Consider the following 25,986-nt stretch of genomic DNA (forward strand, 5'->3'; position numbering starts at 1 on the left):
CAACCCTAGACCATTCGCAGTATGAATTATTAACCACTACTCTCTGAATACGATCTTTTAGCCAGTTTTCTATCCATTTACATACAGATTTTTCCAAGCCTGTAGACTTTACCTTACACATTAGCCGTGTGTGGGGAACTATGTCAAACGCTTTTGCAAAATCCAAGTATACTACGTCCACCAGCACCCCTCTGTCCAAGGTTTTGCTCACCTCCTCATAAAAAGAAATCAGATTTGTTTGACAACTTCTGTCTTTCATGAATCCATGCTGTCTGTTGCTTAAAATATTTTTTTTACAACAAGAACTCATCTATGTGGTCTTTTATTAAACTCTCCAGTATCTTCCCAACTATAGAAGTTAAACTAACAGGTCTATAATTACTTTTCATCATATAACTTTTATGACCACTTCTAAGATGGCGTTTTTGAGACTTCCGGTTTTAGCATGATGGCTTCTTGTACACTTCTGGTTCTTGTTTGCGATTAGATGAAGGAGGTCGGAGACCATATTCCCTATATAAGTTTTCAGCACTATCACCCCTTGAGAACGTCCTATTGGATGAAACGCATCGGGTGGAGTTATAGTGCTGACTTCACACTGCTGCATGATCCCGGGTCGGCAGCGGCCACACATGTAAGCCGGCATATTTGTGTTTACCTTTATTTGTACACATTTGGTTTTTGTAATAAATACTACACTGTGGAAAGCACTTTTTGCTCTTGGTGAGCCTTGTTTTGCTAGATTCTGCACTAGAGAGGATGCTCTTTTTACACTGATTGCCATGACAAGCTGCATCTGAGACTGGCTGAGGTTTACAGGCATTTATGCTGCTGTAGTGGCAGCCGATAGTTCCGGTCAGTTTGCAATTCACTGGAAGACATGGTTGGTATTCTTGTTACTTATTTGGCTGTCTGCTATCAAGAACACAGTTTGAGGGTGATGGATCAGCAAATACTTACTGAACACTGAATTGTGTACATGGACACTGATAATATTCACATGATCATTGTTTTTTCACTTTAATTATTAAGCCCTGCACTTATTTATTTCGTTATATTGGGTCTATATACTACCTTTTGTGCTAGCTTCTTCATTTTAGCAGTCAGCACGGATATCTGGTTTTTATTTATTGGATCAAGGGCCACTTGTGGAGAACTTCAGAAAGACCTGGAATTAGCAGGTACAATTGTTTCAAAGAAAACAATAAGTAATGCACTCCTTGGCTTGTACGCACGCTCACCACGGAAGACTCCATAGCTGAAGAAAACTCATGTAGAAGCTTGTTTAAAGTTTGCTGCACAACATTTAGACAAGCCTGTGAAATACTGGGAGAATATAGTCTGGTCAGATGAGACCAAAACTGAACTCTGTGGATGCCATAATACCCACCATGTTTGGAGGTCAAATGGTGCTGCACATCACCCCAAAAACACATTATACCAACAGTGATGTTTGGAGGTGGGAACATCATGGTGTGGGGCTGTTTTTCAGCATACGGTACTGGCAAACTTCATATCTCTGAAGGAAGGATGAATGGAAAAATGTACCAAGACATTCTTCATAAAAATCTGCTGCCATCCACCAGGATGATGAAGATGAAAAGGAGGGTGGACATTTCAGCAAGACAATGATCCCAAACACAAAGCCAAGGAAACTCTCAATTGGTTTCAAAGAAAGAGAAAATAAAGCTGCTAGAATGGCCTAGCCAATCACCTGACTTGAATCCAACAAAAAATCTAAGGAAAGATCTAAAAGATCAAATTTCATAGAAGATGCCCACAGAACTTTCAAGATTTGAAGACTGTTTGTGTGGAAGAATGGGCCAAAATGGGCCAAAATCACACCTGAGCAATGCATATGGCTAGTTTCTCCATACAGGAGGCCCCTTTAAGCTGTTATTATCAACAAAGGATTTTGTACGAAGTATTAAATACATTTCAGTTAGTGTGTTCAAAACTTTTTCCTTGTGTCATTCCATTTTATTACACATAACATAATTTCTGATTTTATTTGTTTTGGTTTCTTTGTATGTCTGGATTGCATGGATTACTGACGTGGTGAGAATTTCATATCAATAGCACCTTTAGAAATGTATTTACCTAGAAAATTGGTGACGTGTTCAATATTTATTTTACCTGCTGTATGTTTTTTTTTTGTTGAATTCCCACTTTTCTCCTTTAATTTCTAATATTACCTCCTTAATAGGTTTCTCTTAAAAAGATTAAAGCTTGTGAGACTAAGAACACAGAAATGTAACTTATTGTTAAAGGACATTCTCATTATATCCGTATTGCTATATATTTAAGATGCTTACTTCACCAGTTGCAAGCGCAACAAAGTTTTTCACTGTTTTTGGGACAACTTTTCCAAACAATCCAATGATAACACGTCCAGCATTTCTATCACCAATCTTTATATCGAAGAAAACCTGTAAAATACAAGAGCAATGTCACAAAATACATCACAATGTAGAGGAGATATCAATAAATAAAAGGCAGAAACAAATAACAAAATCACTTTACTAAGGACTCTTTCACACAAATGGCTGGAGGGTTTTACCATCCCCCCAGCTGCTTCCATAATGCTAAGGCTGTATTGACATTTGAGCGATTGGTTGCTTGAAGCTCGAAGCTCCAAAAACGCTCAGACTTAAAAATCAATTGTTCTCTATGATGCCTGTTTGTGCAATCAGATGTGAACAGGCACCATAGAGAACAACTGATTTTTAAGTTTGAGCATTTTTTTAAACTTCGAGCTAAAAAAAAAAAAAAAAAAAAATCACTCAAGTATGAATGCAGCCTCAAATTACAGCCTGATAGGGCTGTACCCATGCCACGGCATTTTGATTTCGGACTGCAGAGTTTAACAGGCTGCATCATCTGTCAAATTTGCTTACAGAGATAAATAGGGACGTACAGCAACTGAGAACCAAAAGCTTGACGCTTGACTCACAGCTGTGCCCGGTTCTGCAAAGAAAAAAACAGACATCAGGAGGTAGCAATAGCCCCACTTGAAAGCCTGTCAGTTGCTGCTCTACCACCCTCTACAAAAAAAAAAAAAAACCGCAAATCACTTTTCAAAGGGAGGTAGGGACTGCAAACAGGTCTGAAAAAGATCTTAGAGATTATTTAGATGTGTCAAAAGAAGGACATGGCTTTTAAAGTGATTTTAAGGACTGGTCCACCAGATATTTCAATTATGGGCAAACACTGGTTGGCAGAATCACTATCTCTCAAAAATTCCAGAAGTAGGAATTTTACCCTGCTCCCAGCATGTTCACAAAGTCTCACTGCTTCTGCTGCAGCCTTCTCTGTAATGTATAAATTGAACAAAGCAAAAAGCAACGGGTGATTTACAAATAACAGCCACAACTAGAGGATTAATAAAGGGTTTCCTGGACCAAGGTTTGCCCCAAAAGATATACGATTATGGGGGGGGTCATGAAACCTGTTATTACCCACTCAAACTGTATATCAACCTTTTATGAACACAATGTAAAGGGTGATGATGATGTACAGGACAGATAACCTACTCTGTATTATTTGAGCGATGCTTTTTCCATTTACTATGGGCAGACAACAACATACAAGGCTAGATTTAAGCACTTGAAAGTCAATGGAGCCATAGATTGAGCTGGTTTATAAAAATGAATGCAAGCGATGTTGTCCAGAACAGCATTGAGGAATGCAAGGAAGAGCTGTATGATCTTGTTCGTGTAAATGTGACACCGACTAGCTTTCAGGTAGAGGTCTATGAAACCTATTGGGGTCACATTGTTTGAAATCCTAGCAGTTTGCCCTGCAGTCTCCACCATAAATGTGGTTTTTTGATGAATGAGAATTCCTTTGTATTATTGATTAGAACTACATCTGTCAAATAAGAATGTGGTCAAGGTTACTATCAAAAGAGATAAGGAAATGATCAAATTATCTTGGATAAGGAAAAGATCAAATTATCCTGGTTTCTTTTTCTAAGCAACACATTTATTCACTGATTGCCTGTCAGTAAATATAACAATATTACAGTGTACCTCCGGGCAAAGACTTTTTTTTTAGTTTTGGATAGACTAGGGAAGGACTGGTCCATTGTTGTCTGAGCCTCCATTGAGAAGATTTACCTCTGTCCGTACTGGTGACTTACAGGTGAAATTTGAAAAATTAGAATATCATGCAAAAGTTCATTTATTTCAGTAATGCAACTTAAAAGGTGAAACTAATATATGAGATAGACTCATTACATGCAAAGCAAGATAGTTCAAGACGTGATTTGTCATAATTGTGATAATTATGGCTTATAGCTCATGAAAACCCCAAATCCACAATCTCAGAAAACGAGAATATTGTGAAAAGGTGCAATATTCTAGGCTCAAAGTGTCCCACTCTGATCAGCTAATTAAGCCATAACACCTGCAAAGGGTTCCTGAGCCTTTAAATGGTCTCTCAGTCTGGTTCAGTAGGAATCACAGTCATGGGAAAGACTGCTGACCTGACAGTTGTGCAGAAAACCATCATTGACACCCTCCATAAGGAGGGAAAGCCTCAAAAGGTAATTGCAAAAGAAGTTGGATGTTCCCAAAGTGCTGTATCAAAGCACATTAATAGAAAGTTATATGAAAGGGAAAAGTGTAGAAGAAAAAGGTGCACAAGCAGCAGGGATGACCGCAGCCTGGAGAGGATTGTCAGGAAAAGGCCATTCAAAAGTGTTGGGGACTTTCACAAGGAGTGGACTGAGGCTGGAGTCAGTGCATCAAGAGCCACCACACACAGACGGATCCTGGACATGGGCTTCAAATGTCGTATTCCTCTTGTCAAGCCACTCCTGAACAACAAACAACGTCAGAAGCGTCTTACCTGGGCTAAAGAAAAACAGACCTGGTCTGTTGCTCAGTGGTCCAAAGTCCTCTTTTCTGATGAGTGCAACTTATGCATCTCCTTTGGAAACCAAGGACCCAGAGTATGGAGGAAGAATGGAGAGGCACACACTGCAAGATGCTTGAAGTCCAGTGTGAAGTTTCCACAGTCTGTGTTGATTTGGGGAGCCATGTCATCTGCTGGTGTTGGTCCACTGTGCTTCATTAAGTCCAGGGTCAACGCAGCCGTCTACCAGGAGATTTTGGAGCACTTCATGCTTCCTTCCGCAGACGAGCTTTATGGGGATGCTGACTTCATTTTCCAGCAGGACTTGGCACCTGCCCACACTGCCAAAAGCTCCAAAACCTGGTTCAATGACCATGGGATTACTGTGCTTGATTGGCCAGCAAACTCGCCTGACCTGAACCCCATAGAGAATCTATGGGGCATTGCCAAGAGAAAGATGAGAGACATGAGACCGAACAATGCAGAAGAGCTGAAGGCCGCTATTGAAGCATCCTGGTCTTCCATAACACCTCAGCAGTGCCACAGGCTGATAGCTTCCATGCCACGCCGCATTGAGGCAGTAATTGCTGCAAAAGGGGCCCAAACCAAGTACTGAGTACATATGCATGCTTCTACTTTTCAGAGGTCCGATATTGTTCTATGTACAATCCTTGTTTTATTGATTGCACGTAATATTCAAATTTTCTGAGATTGTGGATTTGGGGTTTTCATGAGCTGTAAGCCATAATTATCACAATTATGACAAATCCCGGCTTGAACTATCTTGCTTTGCATGTAATGAGTCTATCTCATATATTAGTTTCACCTTTTAAGTTGCATTACTGAAATAAATGAACTTTTGCACAATATTCTAATTTTTCGAGTTTCACCTGTAGAGTATTACTAAACCCAGGACCCTGCATTCACTATATCTGGTCTCCCACAGTACACAAACAATGAAAATGCAATTATTTTAGTAAATGTAAACTGCTAAATACCTTTTCTCATCAGCAGTTAGAGCAGTCTTGTGACTTCTGTCAGTGTCCAGCAGAACACTGGTTAAAGCTTGTAGGAGGAGTTTTCATTCTCCCCTGATTGTCCTATGAAGCTGTATGACCCCTGACCCTGTCTGGATTGTGCTGATTGGCCCTGTGGTGATCACATGCACTCTCCCAAGAAAAAAAAAACTCTAGCAATACATACCAAACTTAGCATGTGCAACTTGCCTCCAAGGCTCAGTTCTATCAGCAAATTGACTGGGGGCAGTGGAAGGAGGGGAGGATCAGAGAAGACAGGATCAAACATCCTTTTTACACAATGCAGAGAATTAACTCCTTAGGTTCAACAGCGAGTATAACAAGCATTCTTAACTGCATATACAGACTGATTATACGGTCATGGGTTTAGTAATACTTTAAGTTGGCCATACATGGATCAAAATTCAGCTGGTTTATTAGGGACCGGATGAATTCCGATCCATGTATGGGAAGGCTGGTTGTACAGAAGTCGATCTATCACCGAAAGACTTCAGGGCAACCAGCCGATCAGGTTTTTCCCAATCAATCAGTGCCGCCAGCAGCACCGATCAGTTTGTTGTGACGCCGGGGAAGTCTCCCCAGTCAGAATAAAATAACTCAATGGGATTCCCCCATTCACATTGAGTGAATAGATGAGGGCATCGGGTCATTTTTTTTTTTCGTTCAACTCTTTGGCTAAACAAAAAAAAGTGAAGCATGCACAGTATATGTCTACCGATCGACTTCTGTACCAGCCTGTCAGGTTTTTCCCAAACAATCAGTTCCCTATAGGGTATTTTGCCTATAAATTCTGGGGCATGTTCCCCACAAATTATGGAGTATGCCCTTATAAATTTGGGATATGCCCCCTATGCTGGGGTATGTTTCTTATAAATGCTAAAGTATGTTCCCTATAAATGTTGCAGTATTTTCCTGTGTGGTTAATCCCTGGGACAGGAAGGGAAGAGAATTACCCACAATGGTATACAGATAATGATAAATCAATAATCTGGCAGGGGTTTTATCTCTTCCCTACTCTATCACAAAATAAAAATAAAAAATGGCTATAAACACACTTTAAACAAAATTCTGGAAGCTGTGCTCAAAAAAGGGAAAAGGGCCCATGGGCTCACTGCTGCCGACCTTATCCCATTACTGACTTACCATGCCTTGTTCTGCATGGTCTCTGGGTGGAAGCAGCCATGTTGGTGGAGGCAGGGCCTTGCTTCCTTTGTCAGAACCTCCAGCATGTAGCACAGTAGTAACATCATCGAATCTTACTCCAAATCAACTGAGATTAGCAGCAAGTGGCAGCAGTGCCCTAGATCTCACACTGCAAATAAACAGCAGTGAGTCTGTAGGCACACTCACATACAAAGAAATCAGGGATATTGATTTTGTATCGCCCGACACGTGTAGTTCCGGAAGCCGCAGGTAGTTTTTTTTCAACCTTCAGCCCTGCTGCTTGCCCGCAGCAGGGCTGAAGGTTGAAAAAAAAAAAAAACTACCTGTCCGGTGCCCGGAAGTACATGTCCTGGGCGTCAGGCGATACAAAGTCAACATCACCTGTCAGGTGGAAGCATTCGGGCGGCAGCACTACTGCCAATTGCTTCGACACAGTGCCAGCCTCACCCCCCCCCAGTGTAAACCTCCCCCCTGGCTATGTCTCCAGGGCCCTGCTTGCCCATCTGCGGGCCCAGGACCTGTTCACTGCCGTCAGCTAAAGCGGAGGGAGGAAAGCAGACACGTCCGCTCCCCTCCCGTTCTTGTCCTGTTCTTGTCCTGACCCAGAAGTGACGTTCTGATGTCACTCCGGGTCCCCATTACAGTTACCTGGCCATCAAGGCTGGGAAATGCGATGTGTGACATTCAGTCGAACACAAGGGAGACATGCAGGGTCTTTTATACCTTGGATGTCTCAATAAAGAGAACCTGTCACCAAAAATCATTGTAAAAAATTAAAGTTACACCCAAGCACATAACATCCCCCCCCCCCAAAAAAAAAAAAATGCAGGCCCCCCCACCCCCACATACAAATGTAAAAGTATACGCATAACGTCGTCGATTGCGATACACATTACATATTGCCAAATGAGAGTGAACATTCTAGCACCAGATCTCCTCTGTAACGTTAAACTGATGACCTATAAGGAGCTTTAAAAGTGTCGCCTATAGAAAATATAGGGTACTGAAGTTTGTCGCCATTTCACGAGCACAAACAAAATTTAAGGTTTGACAATTTGGATATATATTTACTCGATGCAACCTTCTTTTATATTTTACCAAAAAATAGGGTAATTTATTGCTTTTTTGTGTCCTAAAATTAACTTAATTGTATTTTTTACTGAAATTTTGCGGTAATATCATGCAACATAAAAAAATGGGAACTACCGCTATTTTATTCTCTAGGGTCTCTGCTTTCAGAAAATATATCATGTTTGGGGGTTTTATGTAATCTTCAGACCTAAAATAATTTTTTAAACTTGTGCAAAAAACGCAGCGAAAGGGATGAAGGATAAACCCAACACTCCCCTTTCCTGACAAGCACCCAATCGGTGCACATTTTACTTCAAGATCTCTCCCCTCCCTGCTAGTCCCCGGGTGCGGTGGTGGAGACAGGCAGGGAGTGGAGGAGGAGATAAACAGCACAATGTTAACAATTTTAAAAGCTTAAGTCGCCATAAAGCCCCTTTTGTTTTTAAAAGCCCCAGACATTCCTAAAATCATCTCCAATTTAAATACGGTTTTGGTTATTTTTTTTTTTTTTTTTATCTGGACAAGTAGATTGTCATGAGGGACAAATAGATTGGGGTCCTGATTTAGTCCCCGGACAAGTATTTTTTTAAAAAATCTCCACGCCTCTGGAAATGTACTGTTATTTTTCAGGAGGAATTCAAGACAAAGGGTACATTTTCCAGGTACTACTTTGGCACAATTAACATTTCCAAATATTCCATACATAGTTCACTTTCCTTTTCTTAAAGTGTTACTAACCCCCAAAACAATAAAATCAGTCTGCATATGCAGGAAAGCATGCCTGTTATATTCACTGTGGAAACTAAGGGGTTAATCCTCTGCATTGTGTAAAAAGGATGTTTGATCCTGTCTTCTCTGATCCTCCACTTTTTCTGCTGTCCCCAATCCACTTGCTGATAGAACAGAGCTTTGGGGGCAAGCTGCACATGCTCAGTTTGGTGTGTATTGCTAAAGCGTTTTTTTTTGGGAAGAGTGCATGTTATCAGCACAGGGCCAATCAGCATTGTCCAGACAGAGGGTTAGGGGTCGTGCAGCCTCATAGGACAATTAGGGGAGAATGAATCAGGGAAGAATGAAAACTCCTCCTACAAGCTTTTAACCAGTGCTCTGACTTCGGATGAGAAAAGTTATTTAGCAGTTCATATTTACTAAAAAATAGTTGCATTGCCATGTTGTGTGTACTGTGGGAGATCAGATATAGTGAATGTAGGGACCTGGGTTTGCTAACACTTTAAATTAAAAAAATGTGTAAAAAGAACCCCCCCCCCCCACAAAAATCAATTACGTTTATAATCATAACATTGCTATGATTAAAGTTGACTTCTTTCTAAGTGTGACTGTACGAGTCAGGTTAGGTAGCTCTGTTTTGTGTACAAGCATTTAACCTCGGTGTGACAGCTAATTTTGTAACAAAGAAATCCCATGACGATGCCACTTTTGGCAAACTTCCTCGTTATTTTTCAAATGATGTTAAAACTTTGTTTTCATTATTTACCCTGCCCAGAGATCCCCTTGCTTTATGTTTTACACAATGTAACACTTTGATTTTAAAAAATAAAAGGACATTTTACACTAGACCATTGCACATGTGCCTGCAGCATCAAAGGGCCACTTCAATCACAATGCAGTGACCACTTTCATCATTCATGTGTACTGAGCCAATTACAATAAAGATAACATTTTAGTAAAGGCCTTTACGGTCTTCCCAACACCTAGGGTTAGTAAAAGAATGCAGAGACAAGACGACAGCTTCCACCAATCAGCAGATCTGCAGTGTTCCTCTCTTTATATATTAAAAGCAGTAGTGTGCCAAGGCTAGTCACCTTCATAAGCTTTTATGGGCTGCCTTACATGGACTAATGTAAAGTCATTGACTAATGTACAGGCAACCAATGAACACTGGAATGTGCAAGAATTCCACAAATACTTACCTCCCTGGTCAAAAGTTTTCAGAATGACACAAATATTACATTTCACAAAGTCTGCTGCTTCAGTGTTTTTGGTTCTTTTTGTCAGATATCACTATGGTATACTGAAGTATAATTACAAGCATTCCATAAGTGTCAAAGGCTGTTATTGACAATTACATTAACCACTTGACCTCCAGAGGATTTACCCCCTTTAATGACCAGGCCTCTTTTTGCAACTCTAATTCAACTGATAATTGCGCGGTAATGCAATGCTGCACCCAAACAAAATTTATGTCCTTTTTTCACACAAATAGAGCTTTCTTTCGGTGTAATTTGATCACCTGTGTGCTTTTTATTTTTCATGCTATAAACAAAAAAAAGCCAAAAATTTTGAAGAAAAACAATATTTTTTACTTTCAGCTATAAAAAATATATAGTAAACTCAAAGTTGGTTATAAATTTAGGCCAAAATGTATTCTGCTACATGTTTTTGGTAAAAAAAATCCCAATGAGTGTATATTGATTGCTTTGTGTGGAAGTTATAGCGTCTACAAACTATGGTATAAATACTGCAATTTACGCCATTTTTCTGCTATACAGCGCTGCGCTAGTTTAACGGACAATTGCGCGGTCATGCAATACGGTACATAAATGAAATTTATATCCTTTTTTCCCCACAAATTGAGCTTTATTTTGGTGGTATTTGATTGCCTGTGCGGTTTTTATTTTTTGCACTATGAAAAAAAGGCTGACAATTTTGAGAAAAAAAAAAACAATATTTTGGACTTTTTGCTATAAAACATGTCCAGTAAAAAAAAAATGTAAAAATCAAATTTAGTCATAAATTTCTGCCAAAATGCATTCTGCGACATGTCTTTGCTAAAAAAAAACCCAATACGTGTAAATTAATTGGTTTACGTGAAAGTTATAGCTTTTACAAATGGCGGGAAAGATACTGGGATTTTGAGGTTTTTTTTTATACTAATAATGGCGGCGATCAGCGAATTATGGCGGCGATCAGTGACTTATGGCAGCGAACAGCGCCTTATGGCGGGACTGCGGCGGACATTCTGACATTGGGGGCTACTGACTTGGGGTCACTGACATCCCCAAAAACACTAATACAGTGTTCAGTGCAAAAAAAACCCACTGACACTGTACTAATGGCACTGGGGAGGAAGGGGTTAACTTTATTTTGCAGGGAAGGGTTATCTGAGTGAAGGGAGTGTTTTACTAGGGGGCAGGGGTGTGTGCTGGATGGGGACAGGCTGATCGAGAGAGAGAAACTCTTCTTTCTCGATCAGGTCGTCCTCGAGCTGTCAGGGAAGTGACAGACAGCACAGCTACTTCAGCTGTGCTGTCTGTCACGGTTTTCCCGCCGATCGCCGGGAAAGACGACTGACATCCACAGCAGTAATCGGCGGGACAGATAGGGTGGCGGCGCGCCTCGCGTGCGCCCCCTGTTTACAAAACACGCATTTTAAAACGTGGTTTTGCCTGCCAGTGCTGCCCTGCCACCGTATTTCTACAGTGGCAGGGCGGCAAGTGGTTAAGTTTCTGCAAAGAGTCAATATTTGCAATGTTGACCCTTCTTTTTTTTCCCAAAACCTTTGCAATTCACCCTGGCATGCTTGTCAATCAACTTCTGAGCCACATCCTGACTAATGGCAGCCCATTCTTGCATAATAAATGCTTGGAGTTTGTCAAAATTTGTGGGGGGGTTTTGTTCATCCGCCTCTTGAGGAGTTCTCAATGGGATTAAGGTTTGGGGAGTTTCCTGGCCATGGACCCAAAATTGCGATGTTTTGTTCCCCAAGCCACTCAGTGATCACTTTGCCTTATAGCAAGGTGCTCCATCATGCTGGAAAAGGCATTGTTCGTCACCAAACTGTTCTTGGATGGTCAAGAGAAGTTGCTCTCGGAGGATATTTTTGTACCATTCTTTATTCTTGGCTGTGTTCTTAGGCAAAATTGTGAGTGAGCTCACTCCCTCGGCTGAGAAGCAACCCCACACATGAATGGTCTCAGGATGCTTTACTGTTGGCATGACACAGGACTAATGGTAGTTCTCACCTTTTCTTCCACTGACAAGGTTTTTTCTGGATGTCCCAAACAATCAGAAAGGGGATTCATCAGAGAAAATGACTTTACCCCAGTCCTCATCAGTCCAATCCCTGTACCTCTTGCAGTATATCTGTCTGTCCCTGATGTTTTTTCTTGAGAGAAGTAGCTTCTTTGCTGCTCTTCTTAACACCAGGCAATCCTCCAAAAGTCTTCCCCTCACTGTGTGTGCAGATGTACTCACACCTGCCTGCTGCCATTCCTGAAACTCTGCATTGGTGGTGTCCTGATGCCGCAGCTGAATCAACTTTAACCAATTCAATACCGGGCATTTTACCCCCTTCCTGCCCAGGCCATTTTTCAGGTTTCAGCGCTCTCACACTTTGAATGACAATTGCGCGATCATACAATATTGTACCCAAACTAAAATGTTATCATTTTCTTCACACAACTAGAGCTTTCTTTTGGTGGTATTTAATCATCGCTGGGGGTTTTATTTTTTGCTAAATTAACAAAAAAAGACCGAACATTTTGAAAAAAAAACAAGTTTTTCTTTGTTTCTGTTATAAAAGTTTGCAAATAAATAATTGTATTTCATAAATTTAGGCCGAGATGTATTCTACTACATGTCTTTGCTGAAAATAACCCAAATTAGGATGTATTTTTTAGTTTGTAGGAAAGTTATAGAGTTCACAAACTATGGTATAGATCTGAAAATTGATCAATCCTGAAGTACTGACGGCTAATCTAATTTCTTGAGGTCCGAGAATGTCAGAACAGTACAGATATCCCCCAAATGACCCCTTTTTGCAAAGTAGACAGTGCGACGTACTTCATAAGAGGCATGGCGACTTTTTTGAAGTTGTATTTTTTTTGTCATAATTTTTCGGAAAATGAAAAAATAAAAAAAATTGTTTTCACTATTTTCTTTTTACATATTGTCACCAGTGCAGTACAGCGTCATCATATAACTGGCATGGCGGTGATCAGGGACACTGACTGGTGACAGTGTGAAAATATATATATATATTTTTTTTTTTTTTATTATTTGAACTTTTTTATTAAATTTTTTTCGTTTTTTTTTTTGAATGACATCGATTCATTCAGGGTTTTTTTTTTTGTGCTTAGCTTTGATTTGGCCACAGCTAATCACATGACATGTGCATGTGATTAGCTGTGACTATTCACAGCTACACACACTAGTATACAATGGATGGCATGAATGAAGCCATCCATTGTATACAACTGTCATGTGACCTGCTGTGATTGGTCACAGCAGGTCACATGGTACCTGCAATGGGGCCGATACTCATATCTGTCATTGGCCGCTCCGCGGCTCTGCAAGCGTGAAACTGTGCATGTGCGGGAGTGCACCATATGGCGGCCTCCCGGAAAGCTAGTGCATTTTTCCGGACGCCATACAGCTATTGGCCAGGTGTCAAATGGTTAAAGACAGTCCTGCTGGACCTTCTTGGGTGCCCTGAAGCCTTCTTCACAACAACTGAACATCTCTTCTTTAAGTTCTTGATGATCCCCTAAATGGTTTATTTAGATGCAATCTTAGTAGAATATCTTTGCCTGTGAATTCCTTTTAGTGCAAGCAATGATGACTGCACGTGTTTCCTTGCAGGTAACCATGGTTAACAGAGAGGAAGAACAATGATTTTAAGCCCTGCCCTCCTTTTAAAGCTTCCAGTCTGTTATTCTAACTCAGCATGACAGAGTGATCTCCAGCCTTGTCCTCGTCAACACTGACACCTGTGTTAACAAGAGAATTTCTGACATGACGTCAGCTGGTCCTTTTTGTGGTCCTTTTTGGGGGATTACGTTTTTTCATGACAAAGAGAGACTTTGCAATTAATTGCAATTCATCTGATCACTCTTCATAACATTCTGGAGTACATGTAAATTGCAACCATAAAAAATGAGGCAGCAGATTTTGTGAAAATTAACGTGTCATACTCAAAACTATTGGCCAGTGCTGTTTGTGTGGCTAACACCTTCCCGCCCGGCCTATAGCAGAATGAATGCCGGGCGGGTCACTCGCCGTTGTGACTGGGCGTCATATGACATCCTGTCAAAATGAGTCGCTCACGCAGCCGCAGGGCCGTGCAGTGGCGCGATCTGTCATCGGCTGTGACATATCACTACACCGGCCTGTTGCCAGTGTCATGTGACTGCAGTGACCAATCACAGCAGATCACGTCAATTGTATACAATGGATGGCTTCCTGCCATGCCATCCATTGTATATACAGTCAGGTCCATAAATATTGGGACATTGACACAATTCTAACATTTTTGGCTCTATACACCACCACAAAGGATTTGAAATGAAACAAAGAAGATAAGCTTTAACTTCAGACTGTCAGCTTTAATTTGAGGGTATTTACATTCAAATCAGGTGAACGGTGTAGGAATTACAACAGTTTGCATATGTGACTCCCACTTGTTAAGGGACCATAAGTAATGGGACAATTGGCTTCTCAGCTGTTCCATGGCCAGGTGTGTGTTATTTCCTCATTATCCCAATTACAATGAGCAGATGGTCCAGAGTTCATTTCAAGTGTGCTATTTGCATTTGGAATCTGTTGCTGTCAACTCTCAAGATGAGATCCAAAGAGCTGTCACTATCAGTGAAGCAAGCCATCATTAGGCTGAAAAAACAAAACAAACCCATCAGAGAGATAGCAAAAACATTAGGCGTGGCCAAAACAACTGTTTGGAACATTCTTAAAAAGAAGTAACGCACCGGTGAGCTCAGCAACACCAAAAGACCCGGAAGACCATGGAAAACAACTGTGGTGGATGATCGAAGAATTCTTTCCCTGGTGAAGAAAACACCCTTCACAACAGTTGGCCAGATCAAGAACACTCTCCAGGAGGTAGGTGTATGTGTGTCAAAGTCAACAATCAAGAGAAAACTTCACCAGAGTGAATACAGAGGGTTCACCACAAGATGGAAACCATTGGTGAGCCTCAAAAACAGGAAGGCCAGATTAGAGTTTGCCAAACGACATCTAAAAAAGCCTTCACAGTTCTGGAACAACATCCTATGGACAGATGAGACCAAGATCAACTTGTACCAGAGTGATGGGAAGAGAAGAGTATGGAGAAGGAAAGGAACTACTCATGATCCTAAGCATACAACCTCATCAGTGAAGCATGGTGGTGGTAGTGTCATGGCGTGGGCATGTATGGCTGCCAATGGAACTGGTCCTCTTGTATTTATTGATGATGTGACTGCTGACAAAAGCAGCAGGATGAATTCTGAAGTGTTTCGGGCAATATTATCTGCTCATATTCAGCCAAATGCTTCAGAACTCATTGGATGCCGCTTCACAGTGCAGATGAACAATGACCCAAAGCATACTGCAAAAGCAACCAAAGAGTTTTTTAAGGGAAAGAAGTGGAATGTTATGCAATGGCCAAGTCAATCACCTGACCTGAATCCGATTGAGCATGCATTTCACTTGCTGAAGACAAAACTGAAGGGAAAATGCCCCAAGAACAAGCAGGAACTGAAGACAGTTGCAGTAGAGGCCTGACAGAGCATCACCAGGGATGAAACCCAGCATCTGGTGATGTCTATGCGTTCCACACTTCAGGCTGTAATTGACTGCAAAGGATTTGCAACCAAGTATTAAAAAGTGAAAGTTTGATTTATGATTATTATTCTGTCCCATTACTTATGGTCTCTTAACAAGTGGGAGGCACATATGCAAACTGTTGTAATTCCTACACCGTTCACCTGATTTGGATGTAAATACCCTCAAATTAAAGCTGACAGTCTGCAGTTAAAGCACATCTTGTTTGTTACATTTCAAATCCATTGTGGTGGTGTATAGAGCCAAAAATGTTAGAATTGTGTCGATGTCCCAATATTTATGGACCTGACTGTAATTGTGTTGTTAGCTGTGATTGGTCAAAGCAGTCACATGCTACAGACAGGGCCACTCACAGACCATCTGTATCCTGCGATCAGCTTTGCCCAATCACAACTAATCACAACAAAAGACTGAATGAATCACTTTCATTCAGTAACAATGATTGCAAATATCAATTGCCGGTAAATACATTGGTATTCGCAAACTTGTGTTAAAAAATAAGAAAAATCCTGATCACTTGCCCAGAGTAGTTCAATGTTACTATGGTAACATTGTATTGTGTTGAAAAAAAAAATAGTAAAAAAAGAAAAATGTAGTAAAAAATAAAAAAAATAGAAAAATTTGAAGAAAAAAAAAAATAATTAAATTAGCATTATTATTTTTATTATTTTCACCAAATAAATGTAGCAGAATACATTTTGACCTAAATTTATGAAGAAATTTTATTTATTTGCAAACCTTTATAACAGAAACGAAGAAAAGTGCATTTTTTTTCAAAAGTTTCATATGATTTTGTTTTATTTAGCAAAAAATAAAAAACTCAGTGGTGATTAAATACCACCAAAAGAAAGCTCTATTTGTGTGAAAAAAAATTATAAAAATGTAATATGGATACAGTGTTATTGACCGCGCGATTGTCAAAGTGCGACAGCGCTGAAAGCTGAAAATTGGCCTGGGCAGGAAGGGGGCATAATTGCCCGGTATTGAAGTGGATAAAGTATATTATGGCTTTGTCACCCAATCAAATATTTTGCATTGCAGCTATCAGATACCACACCTATGCATGGCATGTCTTCAGTTCCCAAAGTCACCCCCTTAAGGCTAGAGGATGTAGTGTGCAAAGCCAACGTTTAACAGGTAAATGCCACAATGGGCCCTGGAACTTGAAGTTCTGAACCTGATAGGGGACACAGGAAAGGCGTATCCCTGACTCTGCAGACACAAGAAAGGCGTATGGTGGTCAGCTAAATGCGGAGTACTTCAGGGAAAAATTTATTTATCACTGTTTTGTTTTTTTTTTAACACTGACGATCACACAAATAGAGCATGCCTGAACTACAGCTGAGCTCATCAAAACTATAATGTTCACATATACTTTAACTGATTATTTCAACTAATCTTCTCTGTAATCTGTATTTGTCAGTCTTCCTGAGTGTTCGTGGAAAAAGGATTTTTACAAATTTTTATTTAACCACTTTGCCAGAGTTACCAATGAGACTTTAGATGCTCAGTATGTTCCAATGGGCTAGAAATGTGGGATATGTTCCCTATAAATTCTGTAGCATGCTCCCATAAAGGGTGATGTATGCCCCCTATTAATTCCGGGATATGTTCCCTTTAAATGCCGAAGTATGTTCCCTATAATTTTTGGGGTATTTTCCTATGTGGTTATAAATGCTGGAGTATTTCCCCTAAAAAATGCAGGTGTTTATTATAAATGCTGGGGAGTTTTTCCTACAAATTCTGGGATATGGTCCCTATAAATTCAAGGGTATGTTCCCTATTTATTCTTGGGTGTCCTCATAAATTCTAGAGTCTGTTCCCTACAAATTCTAGGGGTGTACTATAGTACTATAAGTTTTGGCGAATGTTCCCTATAAATTCCAAAGTGTATTCCCTATAAATTCTGGAATGTGTTCCCTGTATATTCCGTTGTTTGTCCCATTTAAACTTTGAGTTATGTTTGCTATAAATTCTAGGGTAAGGCACCTATAAATTCTAGGGTAAGGCACCTATAAATTCTAGGGTAAGGCACCTATAAATTCTAGGGTAAGGCACCTATAAATTCTAGGGTAAGGTACCTATAAATTCTAGGGTAAGGTACCTATAAATTCTAGGATGTGTTTTCTACAAATTCCAGGGTATGTGTCATATAAATCCTGAAGTATGTTTCATATAACTTTCAGGGTATGCTCCCTATATATCCTGGTGTGTGTTCCATATAAAGTATGGGGTATGTTCCCTCTAATTTCTGTGTTGTTTTCTCCATAAATTCCAAGTTTTGTTCCCTCTAAATTCTGGGGGTTAGTTCCCTTTAAATTTTGGGGTTTGTTTCCTATATATTTTAGGAAGCGTTCCCCTAAAATTCACAGGTTTGTTCCCCGTAAATTCCATGGTTTGTTCCTACTAAATGCCAGGATATGTTCCCTTAAAGGAGAAGTATGGCCAAAGCTCTTTTTGCTATATTTCTCCTATGTGTCATAGTAGTGCACTTCGTTCTGCATTTCTTTGACCTGTTTCCAGGCTCTGGAACGATGCCGACTTTACGGTCTGCATCCACCCAGATGCCTGGGCCAGCAGATGGTTCAGCCTCTCAGCAAGCCACTGAGAGCATGAATCAGCCACTCCTGCCCCCTCCACAGCCCAGCGCTCCAGTGAGTGCTGGAGGGGCAGAGCAGAGAGACTGACAGTCACCAGCTCTCTGCAGACTGAAGACCAAGAACTTTCAGTCTTAGAGCCAGTGGTGTACAGATGCAGTATCCAACTAGGTATGATTGTCTTTTAAATTCCTGAACATCTCTTTTAAAATTCTGGCATGTGTTCCCACTAAATTCCAGAGTTCATTCCTTATAATTTTTAGGATGTGTTCCCTCTAAATTCCAGAGTTTGTTCCCTATCATTTTTAGACAGTGCCCCTTACAATTGTGGGGTGTTTTATCCATAAATTTCAGCTTGTAATCCCTATAAATCCAGGGGTTTGTTCCCTATAGATTCTGGGGCAGGGGTGGACTGACAACTCATGGGGCCTCGGGCAATAGGGTTTCATGGGGCCCCTGTGCCCTTGCCCAAACTCAAAAAGCCTATGAAAACAGTACCAGGGGCATCTCATGGGGCCCCCTACTGACCCCGGGCCCTCGGGCAGTGCCCGAGTTTCCAAATGGTTAGTCCGCCCCTGTTCTGGGGTATGTTTACTATAAATATTAGTTTGTGGTCCCTATAAATACTGGGCTGTCTTCTCAATACATTTTTGGGTTTTGTTCCCTATAACATCTGGAGTATGTCCCTAAAGGTTCTGAGGGTCGTTCCCTATAAATTCTAGGGTATGTTACCTATAATTCTCAAGGTGCATTCATTATAACTTTTAGGATATATTCCCTATACATTCTGGGTTTCTTTCCTTATAAATTCCAGGGATTGTTCCCTAAAAGATGTGTTCCATAAATTCCAGGGCATGTTCCCCATAAATTCTATGAAGTGTTCCCTCTGAATTCCAGGGTATGTTCTTCATAAATTCCAAGGCGCATTTTCTCAAAATTTCAGGGTTTGATCCCTCTAAATCCCAGGGTATGTTCCTCATAAATTCTAGGATGTGTTTCATAAAATCTAGGGGAGATTCCCTATAAATCATGGAGTTCTTCCCTATAGATTGGAGCAATCTACCCTATACATTCTAGGGGTTGCTCCCTATAGATCGGGTCAATGTTCCCTATAAATCTTGGGGCATGCTTCCTATAGATTGGGGCAATGTTCCCTATAAATCCTAGAGCGTGCTTCCTATAGATCAGGGCAGTGTTCCTCTTAAATCCTAGAGTGTGCTTCCTATAGATCGGGGCAATGTTCCCTATAAATTCCAGGGAGTGCTTCCTATAGATCAAGACAATGTTTCCTATAAATCCTGCGGTGTGCTCCCTATAGATTGGGGTAATGTTCCCTACACATCCTGGAGCGTGCATCCTATAGATAGGGGCAATGTTACCTATAAACCCCGGGGAGTGCTCCCTATAGATTGGGGCAAAGTTTCCTATAAATCTTGGGATGTGCTCCCTATAGATCAGGGCAATGTTCCCTATAAATCCTGAGATGTGCTCCCTATAGATCGGGGCAATGTTCCCTATAAATCCCAGGGAGTGCTCCCTATAGATCAGGACAATGTTCCTTATAAGTCCTAGGGTGTGCTCCCTATAGATTGGGACAATGTTATCTATACATCCGTGGGGCATACGCCCTATAGATTGGGGCAAAGTTCCCTATAAGTCCCGGCATGTGCTCCCTATAGATTGGGGCAAAGTTCCCTATAAATCCAGAGATGTGCTCCCTATAGATTGGGGCAATGTGCCCTGTAAATCCTGGGAAGTGCACTTTATAGATCAGGACAATGTTCCCTATAAACGCCAGGGTGTGCCCCCTATAGATCGGGGCAATGTTCCCTATAAACCCTGGGGCATGCTCCCTATAAATCCCAGCACATGCTCCCTATCGATTGGGGTAATGTTCCCTATAAACCCCGGGGAGTGCTCCCTATAGATCAGTGCAATGTGCCCTGTAAATCCTGGTGAGTGCACTCTATAGATCAGGGCAATGTTTCCTATAAACCCTGGGGCATGCTCCCTATAGATCGGGGCAAAGTTCCCTATAAATCCCAAGATGTGCTCCCTATACAACGGGGCAATGTTCCCTATAAGTCCTAGGATGTGCTCCCTATAGATTGTGGCAGTGTTATCTATAAACCCCCGGGGCATACTCCCTATAGATCGGGGTAAAGTTCCCTATAAATCCTGAGATATGCTCCCTATAGATCGCGGCAAGGTTCCCCATAAATCCCAGGGAGTGCTCCCTATAGATCGGAGCAATGTCCCCTATAAGTCCTGGAGTGTGCTCCCTATAGATTGGGGCAATGTTATGTATAAACCCTGGGGTATGCTCCCTATAAATCCCAGGATATGCTCCCTATAGATCGGGGCAAAGTTCCCTATAATTCCTGGGATGTGCTCCCTATAGATTGGTGCAGTGTTATCTATAAACCCCCGGGGCATACTCCCTATAAATCCTGGAGCGTGCTTATAGATCGGAGTAAAGTTTCCTATAAATCCAGGGATGTGCTACGTATAGATCAATGCAATGTGCCCTGTAAATCCTGGGGAGTGCACTTTATAGATCAGGACAATGTTCCCTATAACTCCAGGGTGTGCCCCCTATAGATTGGGGCAATGTTCCCTATAACCCCTGGGGCATGCTCCCTATAAATCCCAGGACATGTTCCCTATAGATCGGGGCAAAGTTCCCTATAAGTCCTGGGATGTGCTCCCTATAGATTGTGGCAGTGTTATCTATAAACCCCCCGGGGAATACTCCCTATAGATCAGGGCAAAGTTCCCTATAAATCCTGGAGTGTGCTCCCTATAGATCGGGGTAAAGTTCCCTATAAATCCCGAGATGTGCTCCCGAGACTGGGGCAATGTTCCCTATAAATCCTGAGATATGCTCCATATAGATCGGGGCAATGTTCCCTATGAATCCCAGGGAGTGCTCCCTATAGATCGAAGCAATGTTCCCTATAAGTCCTGGGGTGTGCTCCCTATAGATTGGGGCAGTGTTATCTATAAACCCCGGGGCATACTCCCAATAGATCGGGGCAAAGTTCCCTATAAATCCCGGCATGTGCTCCCTACAGATCGGGGCAAACTTCCCTATAAATCCCGAGATGTGCTCCCTATAAATCGTGGCAATGTTCCCTATAAATTCCAGGGAGTGCTTCCTATAGATCGAGATAATGTTACCTATAAATCCTGGGGTGTGCTCCCTATAGATCGGGGCAATGTTCCCTATAAATCCCAGTTAGTGCTCCCTATAGATCGGAGCAATGTTCCTCATAAGTCCTGGGGTGTGCTCCCTATAGATTGGGGCCATGTTATCTATAAACCCCCGGGGCATACTCCCTATCGATCGGGGCAAAGTTCCCTATAAATCCCGGCATGTGCTCCCTATAGATTGGGGCAATGTGCCCTGTAAATCCTGGGGAAACCACTCTATAGATCAAGGCAATGTTCACTAAAAACCCTGGGGCATGCTCCCTATAAATCCCAGGACATGCTCCCTATAGATCGGGGCAATGTTCCCTATAAATCCTGAGATGTGCTCCCTATAGATCGGGGCAATGTTCCCTATAACCTGCATGGAGTGCTCCCTATAGATCAAGGCAATGTTCCTGAAAAGCCCCGTGGAGCACTCCCTATAGATCGGGGCAATGATCACTATAACACCCATGGAGTGTTCCCTACAGATCGGGGCAATGGTCCCTATAACACCGTGGAGTGCCTCCTATAGATCGGGGCAATGATCCCTATAACCCCCATGGAGCGATCCCTATAGATCGGGGCAATGTTCCCTATAACCCCAGAGGAGTGATCCCTATAGATCCGGGCAATGTTCCCTATAACCCCAATGGAGTTCTCCCTATGGATCAGGGCAATGTTCCCTATAAGCCCCGTGGAGTGCTCCCTATAGACTGGAGCAATGTTCCCTATAACCCCCGTGGCGTGCTCCCTATAGATTGAGGCAATGTTCCCTATAACTACCGTGGAGTGCTCCCTATAGATCGAGGTAATGTTCCCCATAACCCCCATGGGGTGATCCCTATAGATCGAGGCAATGTCCCCTATAACCCCCTGTGGAGTGATCCCTATAGATCAGGGCAATGTTGCCTATAACCCCCCGTGGAGTGCTCCCTATAGATTGGAGCAATGTTCCCTATAAACCCAGATGAGTGATCCCTATAGATCGAGGCAATGTTCCCTACAACCCCTGTGGAGTGCTCCCTATAGATCAGGGCAATGTTCCCTACAACCCCTGTGGAGTGCTCCCTATAGATCAGGGCAATGTTCCCCATAACCCCCGTGGAGTGATCCCTATAGATCGGGGCAATGTCCCCTATAACCCCCCATGGAGCGATCCCTATATATCGAGGCAATGTTCCCCATAACCCCTGTGGAGTGCTCCCTTTAGATCGGGGCAATGTTCCCCATAACCCCTGTGGAGTGATCCTTATAGATCGGGGCAATGTCCCCTATAACCTCCCATGGAGTGCTCCCTATAGATTGGGGTGATGTCTCCCATGGAGTGCTCCCTATAGATTGGGGTGATGTCTCCTATGGAGTGCTCCCTATAGATCGGGGCGATGTCCCTCGTAGAGTGATCCCTATAGATTGGGGTGATGTCCCCCATGGAGTGCTCCCTATAGACTGGGGTGATGTCCCCTGTGGAGTGCTCCCTATAGATCGGGGCGATGTCCCCCGTGGAGTGCTCCCTATAGATTGGGGTGATGTCCCTTGTGGAGTGCTCCCTATAGATAGGGGTGATGTCCCTCATAGAGTGCTCCCTATAGATTGGGGTGATGTCCCCTGTGGAGTGATCCCTATAGATTGGGGCGATGTCTCCCATGGAGTGATCCCTATAGATTGGGGCAATGTCCCCCGTGAAGTGCTCCCTATAGATTGGGGCGATGTCTCCCATGGAGTGATCCCTATAGATTGGGGCGATGTCCCCCGTGAAGTGCTCCCTATAGATTGGGGTGATGTCTTCCGTGGAGTGCTCCCTATAGATTGGGGTGATGTCCCCTGTGGAGTGATCCCTATAGATTGGGGCAATGTCTCCCATGGAGTGATCCCTATAGGTGGGGTCCCTATAGCCCCTGGCACTCAGTGTAGCTCAGGTAAGGGGTGCAGACACTCTCCTGCTGACCCCCAATCTCTGTAGCTCTCAGCTGAGAAGTTCTGCTCCGAGTTCCCCTTTAATGAAGGAGACGTTCCCATGGAATGATCCCGGACGGATCCCCATCCCCTGTAGAAGTCTGGAGAGGAGGACCCTCCGCTGAGTGTATGGAATGAGCAGCCTGGCAGGGAAGAGGTAAGTGCCCCCCATCTCCGGTACCTTGTGAGTGACAGCGGGTCCCCTCTTCCTGTACGCCTCGGCGGAGGGCAGCGCTTGGACGGTAAGGCAGAGCAGGAGCAGAGCTCGGCACATCCTCGGCACCATCTGTCCGCCACCCGACACAGGCAGCAACGTCACCAGATGACCGGAGGGGATCCCCCTCCTCTGCCTGCACTGTCCCGCTACATAGCCCCGCCCCCCGTACCGCCCCGCCACACATACAGCTGGACTTGTACCGCTTATCCCGGAGCGATGGTCATGTGACCAGTGAGAACCCCGCCCAGAGGCGATCTCACACACTGCGTACACACAGCTACCGCTGGAGGAATCTTCCACACTTCTCCGCTATCATGTCTTCCGTTCACATGGACTGTAAAAGTGCGGAGCCCCTCACCGCCAGGACGTTCCACCCCAGGACACACGCCGACTGCTCTCCACATTCACCATTCGTCCTTCTAGTCCTCTCAGAACATGGGAGAGCTCTGGACCTTGGGGACCTCCCTCCATAGCACGGTCCACTTCCTGGAAGCAGGGTCCTGCGAACTCCATTCTTTACAGTTACAGGCTGAAATGTTCATATATATACAGCAGGTAAAATGAGTACTGGACATGTCACCAGTTTTCTCAGGAAATATATTTCTAAAGGTGCTTTTGACATGAAATTTTCACCACATGTAACAACCCATGCAATCCATACATACAAAGAAACCAAGTAAATTCAGAAATGATGTTACGTGTATTAAAATGCAATGACAAAGGGAAAAAATATTGAACACATGAAGAAAGGGAGGAGCAAAAAAGGCATGGAAAAGCCAAGACACCAGCTGAAATCTGTCATTAATTAAAAAGCAATCCTACCCCTTGTCACTGCAAATTAATATCAGTTGGTTAAGTCTCAACTGATGGCCTATGAAAAGGTGTCTCAGTACCAAGGTGTCACGCAAGAAACATCTCATGATAGGTAAGAGCAAAGAGCTCTTTTAAGACCTTTGCAACCTTATTGTTGCAAAGCATACTGATGGCATTGATTACAGAAGGATTTCTATAGTTCTGAATGGCCAGTGAACACTGTTGGGGCCATAATCCGTAAGTGGAAAGAACACATTTCACCATAAACCGGCCACGACCAGGTGCTCCTCGCAATGTTTCTGACAGAGGAGTGAAAATAGTTATCAGAAGAGTTGTCCATGTGCCAAGAACCACTTGTGGAGAGCTTCAGAAAGACCTGGAATTAGCAGATACAATTGTTTCAAAGAAAACAAAGGGTAATGCAATCAACCGTCATGGCCTGTACGTACGCTCACCTCACAAGACTCCATTGCTGAAGAAAAAGCATGTTGAAATTTGTTTAAAGTTTACTGCACAACATTTAGACAAGCCTGTGAAATACTGGGAGGATATAGTATGGTCAGATGAGACCAAAATTTGAACTCTTTGGATGCCATAATACACACCATGTTTGGAGGCCAAATGGCACGGCACATCACCCCAAAATCACCATACCAGCAGTGATGTTTAAAGGTGGAAACATCATGGCGTGGGGCTGTTTTTCAGCATACGGTACTGGCAAACTGCATTTCATTGAAGGAAGGATGAATGGAAAAATGTACCAAGACATTCTTCATAAACATCTTCTGCCATCCACCAGGATGATGAAGATGAAACGAGGGTGGACATAAGCTGCTAGAATGGCCCAGTCAATCACCTGACTTGAATCCAACAGAAAATATATGGAGAGAACTAAAGATCAGAGTTCATAGAAGAGGCCCACGGAACCTTCAAGATTTGAAGACTGTGTGGAAGAATGGGCCAAAATCACACCTGAGCAATGCGTGCAACTAGTTTCTCCATACAGGAAGCATCTTGAAGATGTCATTACCGACACAGGATTTTGCACCAAGCATTAAATAAATTTCAGTTAGCGTGCTCACTACTTTTTCCCTGTGTCATTCCATTTTATTACACATAACGTCATTTATGAACTTCTTTGTTTTGGTTTCTTTGTATTTATTGATTGCATGGGTTGTTCCTGTCAATAGCACCTTTAGAAATACAGTTAGGTCCATATATATTTGGACACAGGCGCAATTTTAGTTTTTTTCAGGTATTTACCAAAACACATTCAAGCTATAGTTATATAATGGATATGGGCTGAAAGTGCACACTCAGGTTTAATTTGAGGGTATGTACATCCAAATTGGAGGAAGGGTTTACGAATTACAGCTCTTAAGATTAGCCATCCCCCCTTTTTCAAGGGACCAAAAGTAATTGGACAATTGAATGAAAAGGTGTTTCATGGCCAGGTGTGGGCTACTCCTTGGTTATTTCTTCATCAGTTAAGCAGGTAAAAGGT

The 25,986-nt window shown here is 42.5% G+C and overlaps 1 protein-coding gene across 1 annotated transcript in view; it reads right to left on the reverse strand.

The window, feature by feature from the left end:
• The window catches only part of PPIC (peptidylprolyl isomerase C), a 37,710-nt gene extending 13,892 nt beyond the window's left edge, over positions 1-23,818 (reverse strand). The window contains exons 1-2 of the mRNA XM_089674843.1: positions 23,634-23,818; positions 2,316-2,429 (exon numbers count right to left, since the gene is read on the reverse strand). Coding sequence (XP_089530969.1) covers positions 2,316-2,429; positions 23,634-23,738 — 219 coding nt within the window. The 5' untranslated portion in view covers positions 23,739-23,818. The remainder of the gene's footprint in view (positions 1-2,315; positions 2,430-23,633) is intronic.
• Positions 23,819-25,986: the final 2,168 nt, after the last annotated feature.

Source organism: Staurois parvus, unplaced genomic scaffold (assembly GCF_062004578.1).
Source record: "Staurois parvus isolate SC_StPar_1 unplaced genomic scaffold, SC_StPar_1.0 ptg000004l, whole genome shotgun sequence".
Classification (NCBI taxonomy): domain Eukaryota; kingdom Metazoa; phylum Chordata; class Amphibia; order Anura; family Ranidae; genus Staurois; species Staurois parvus.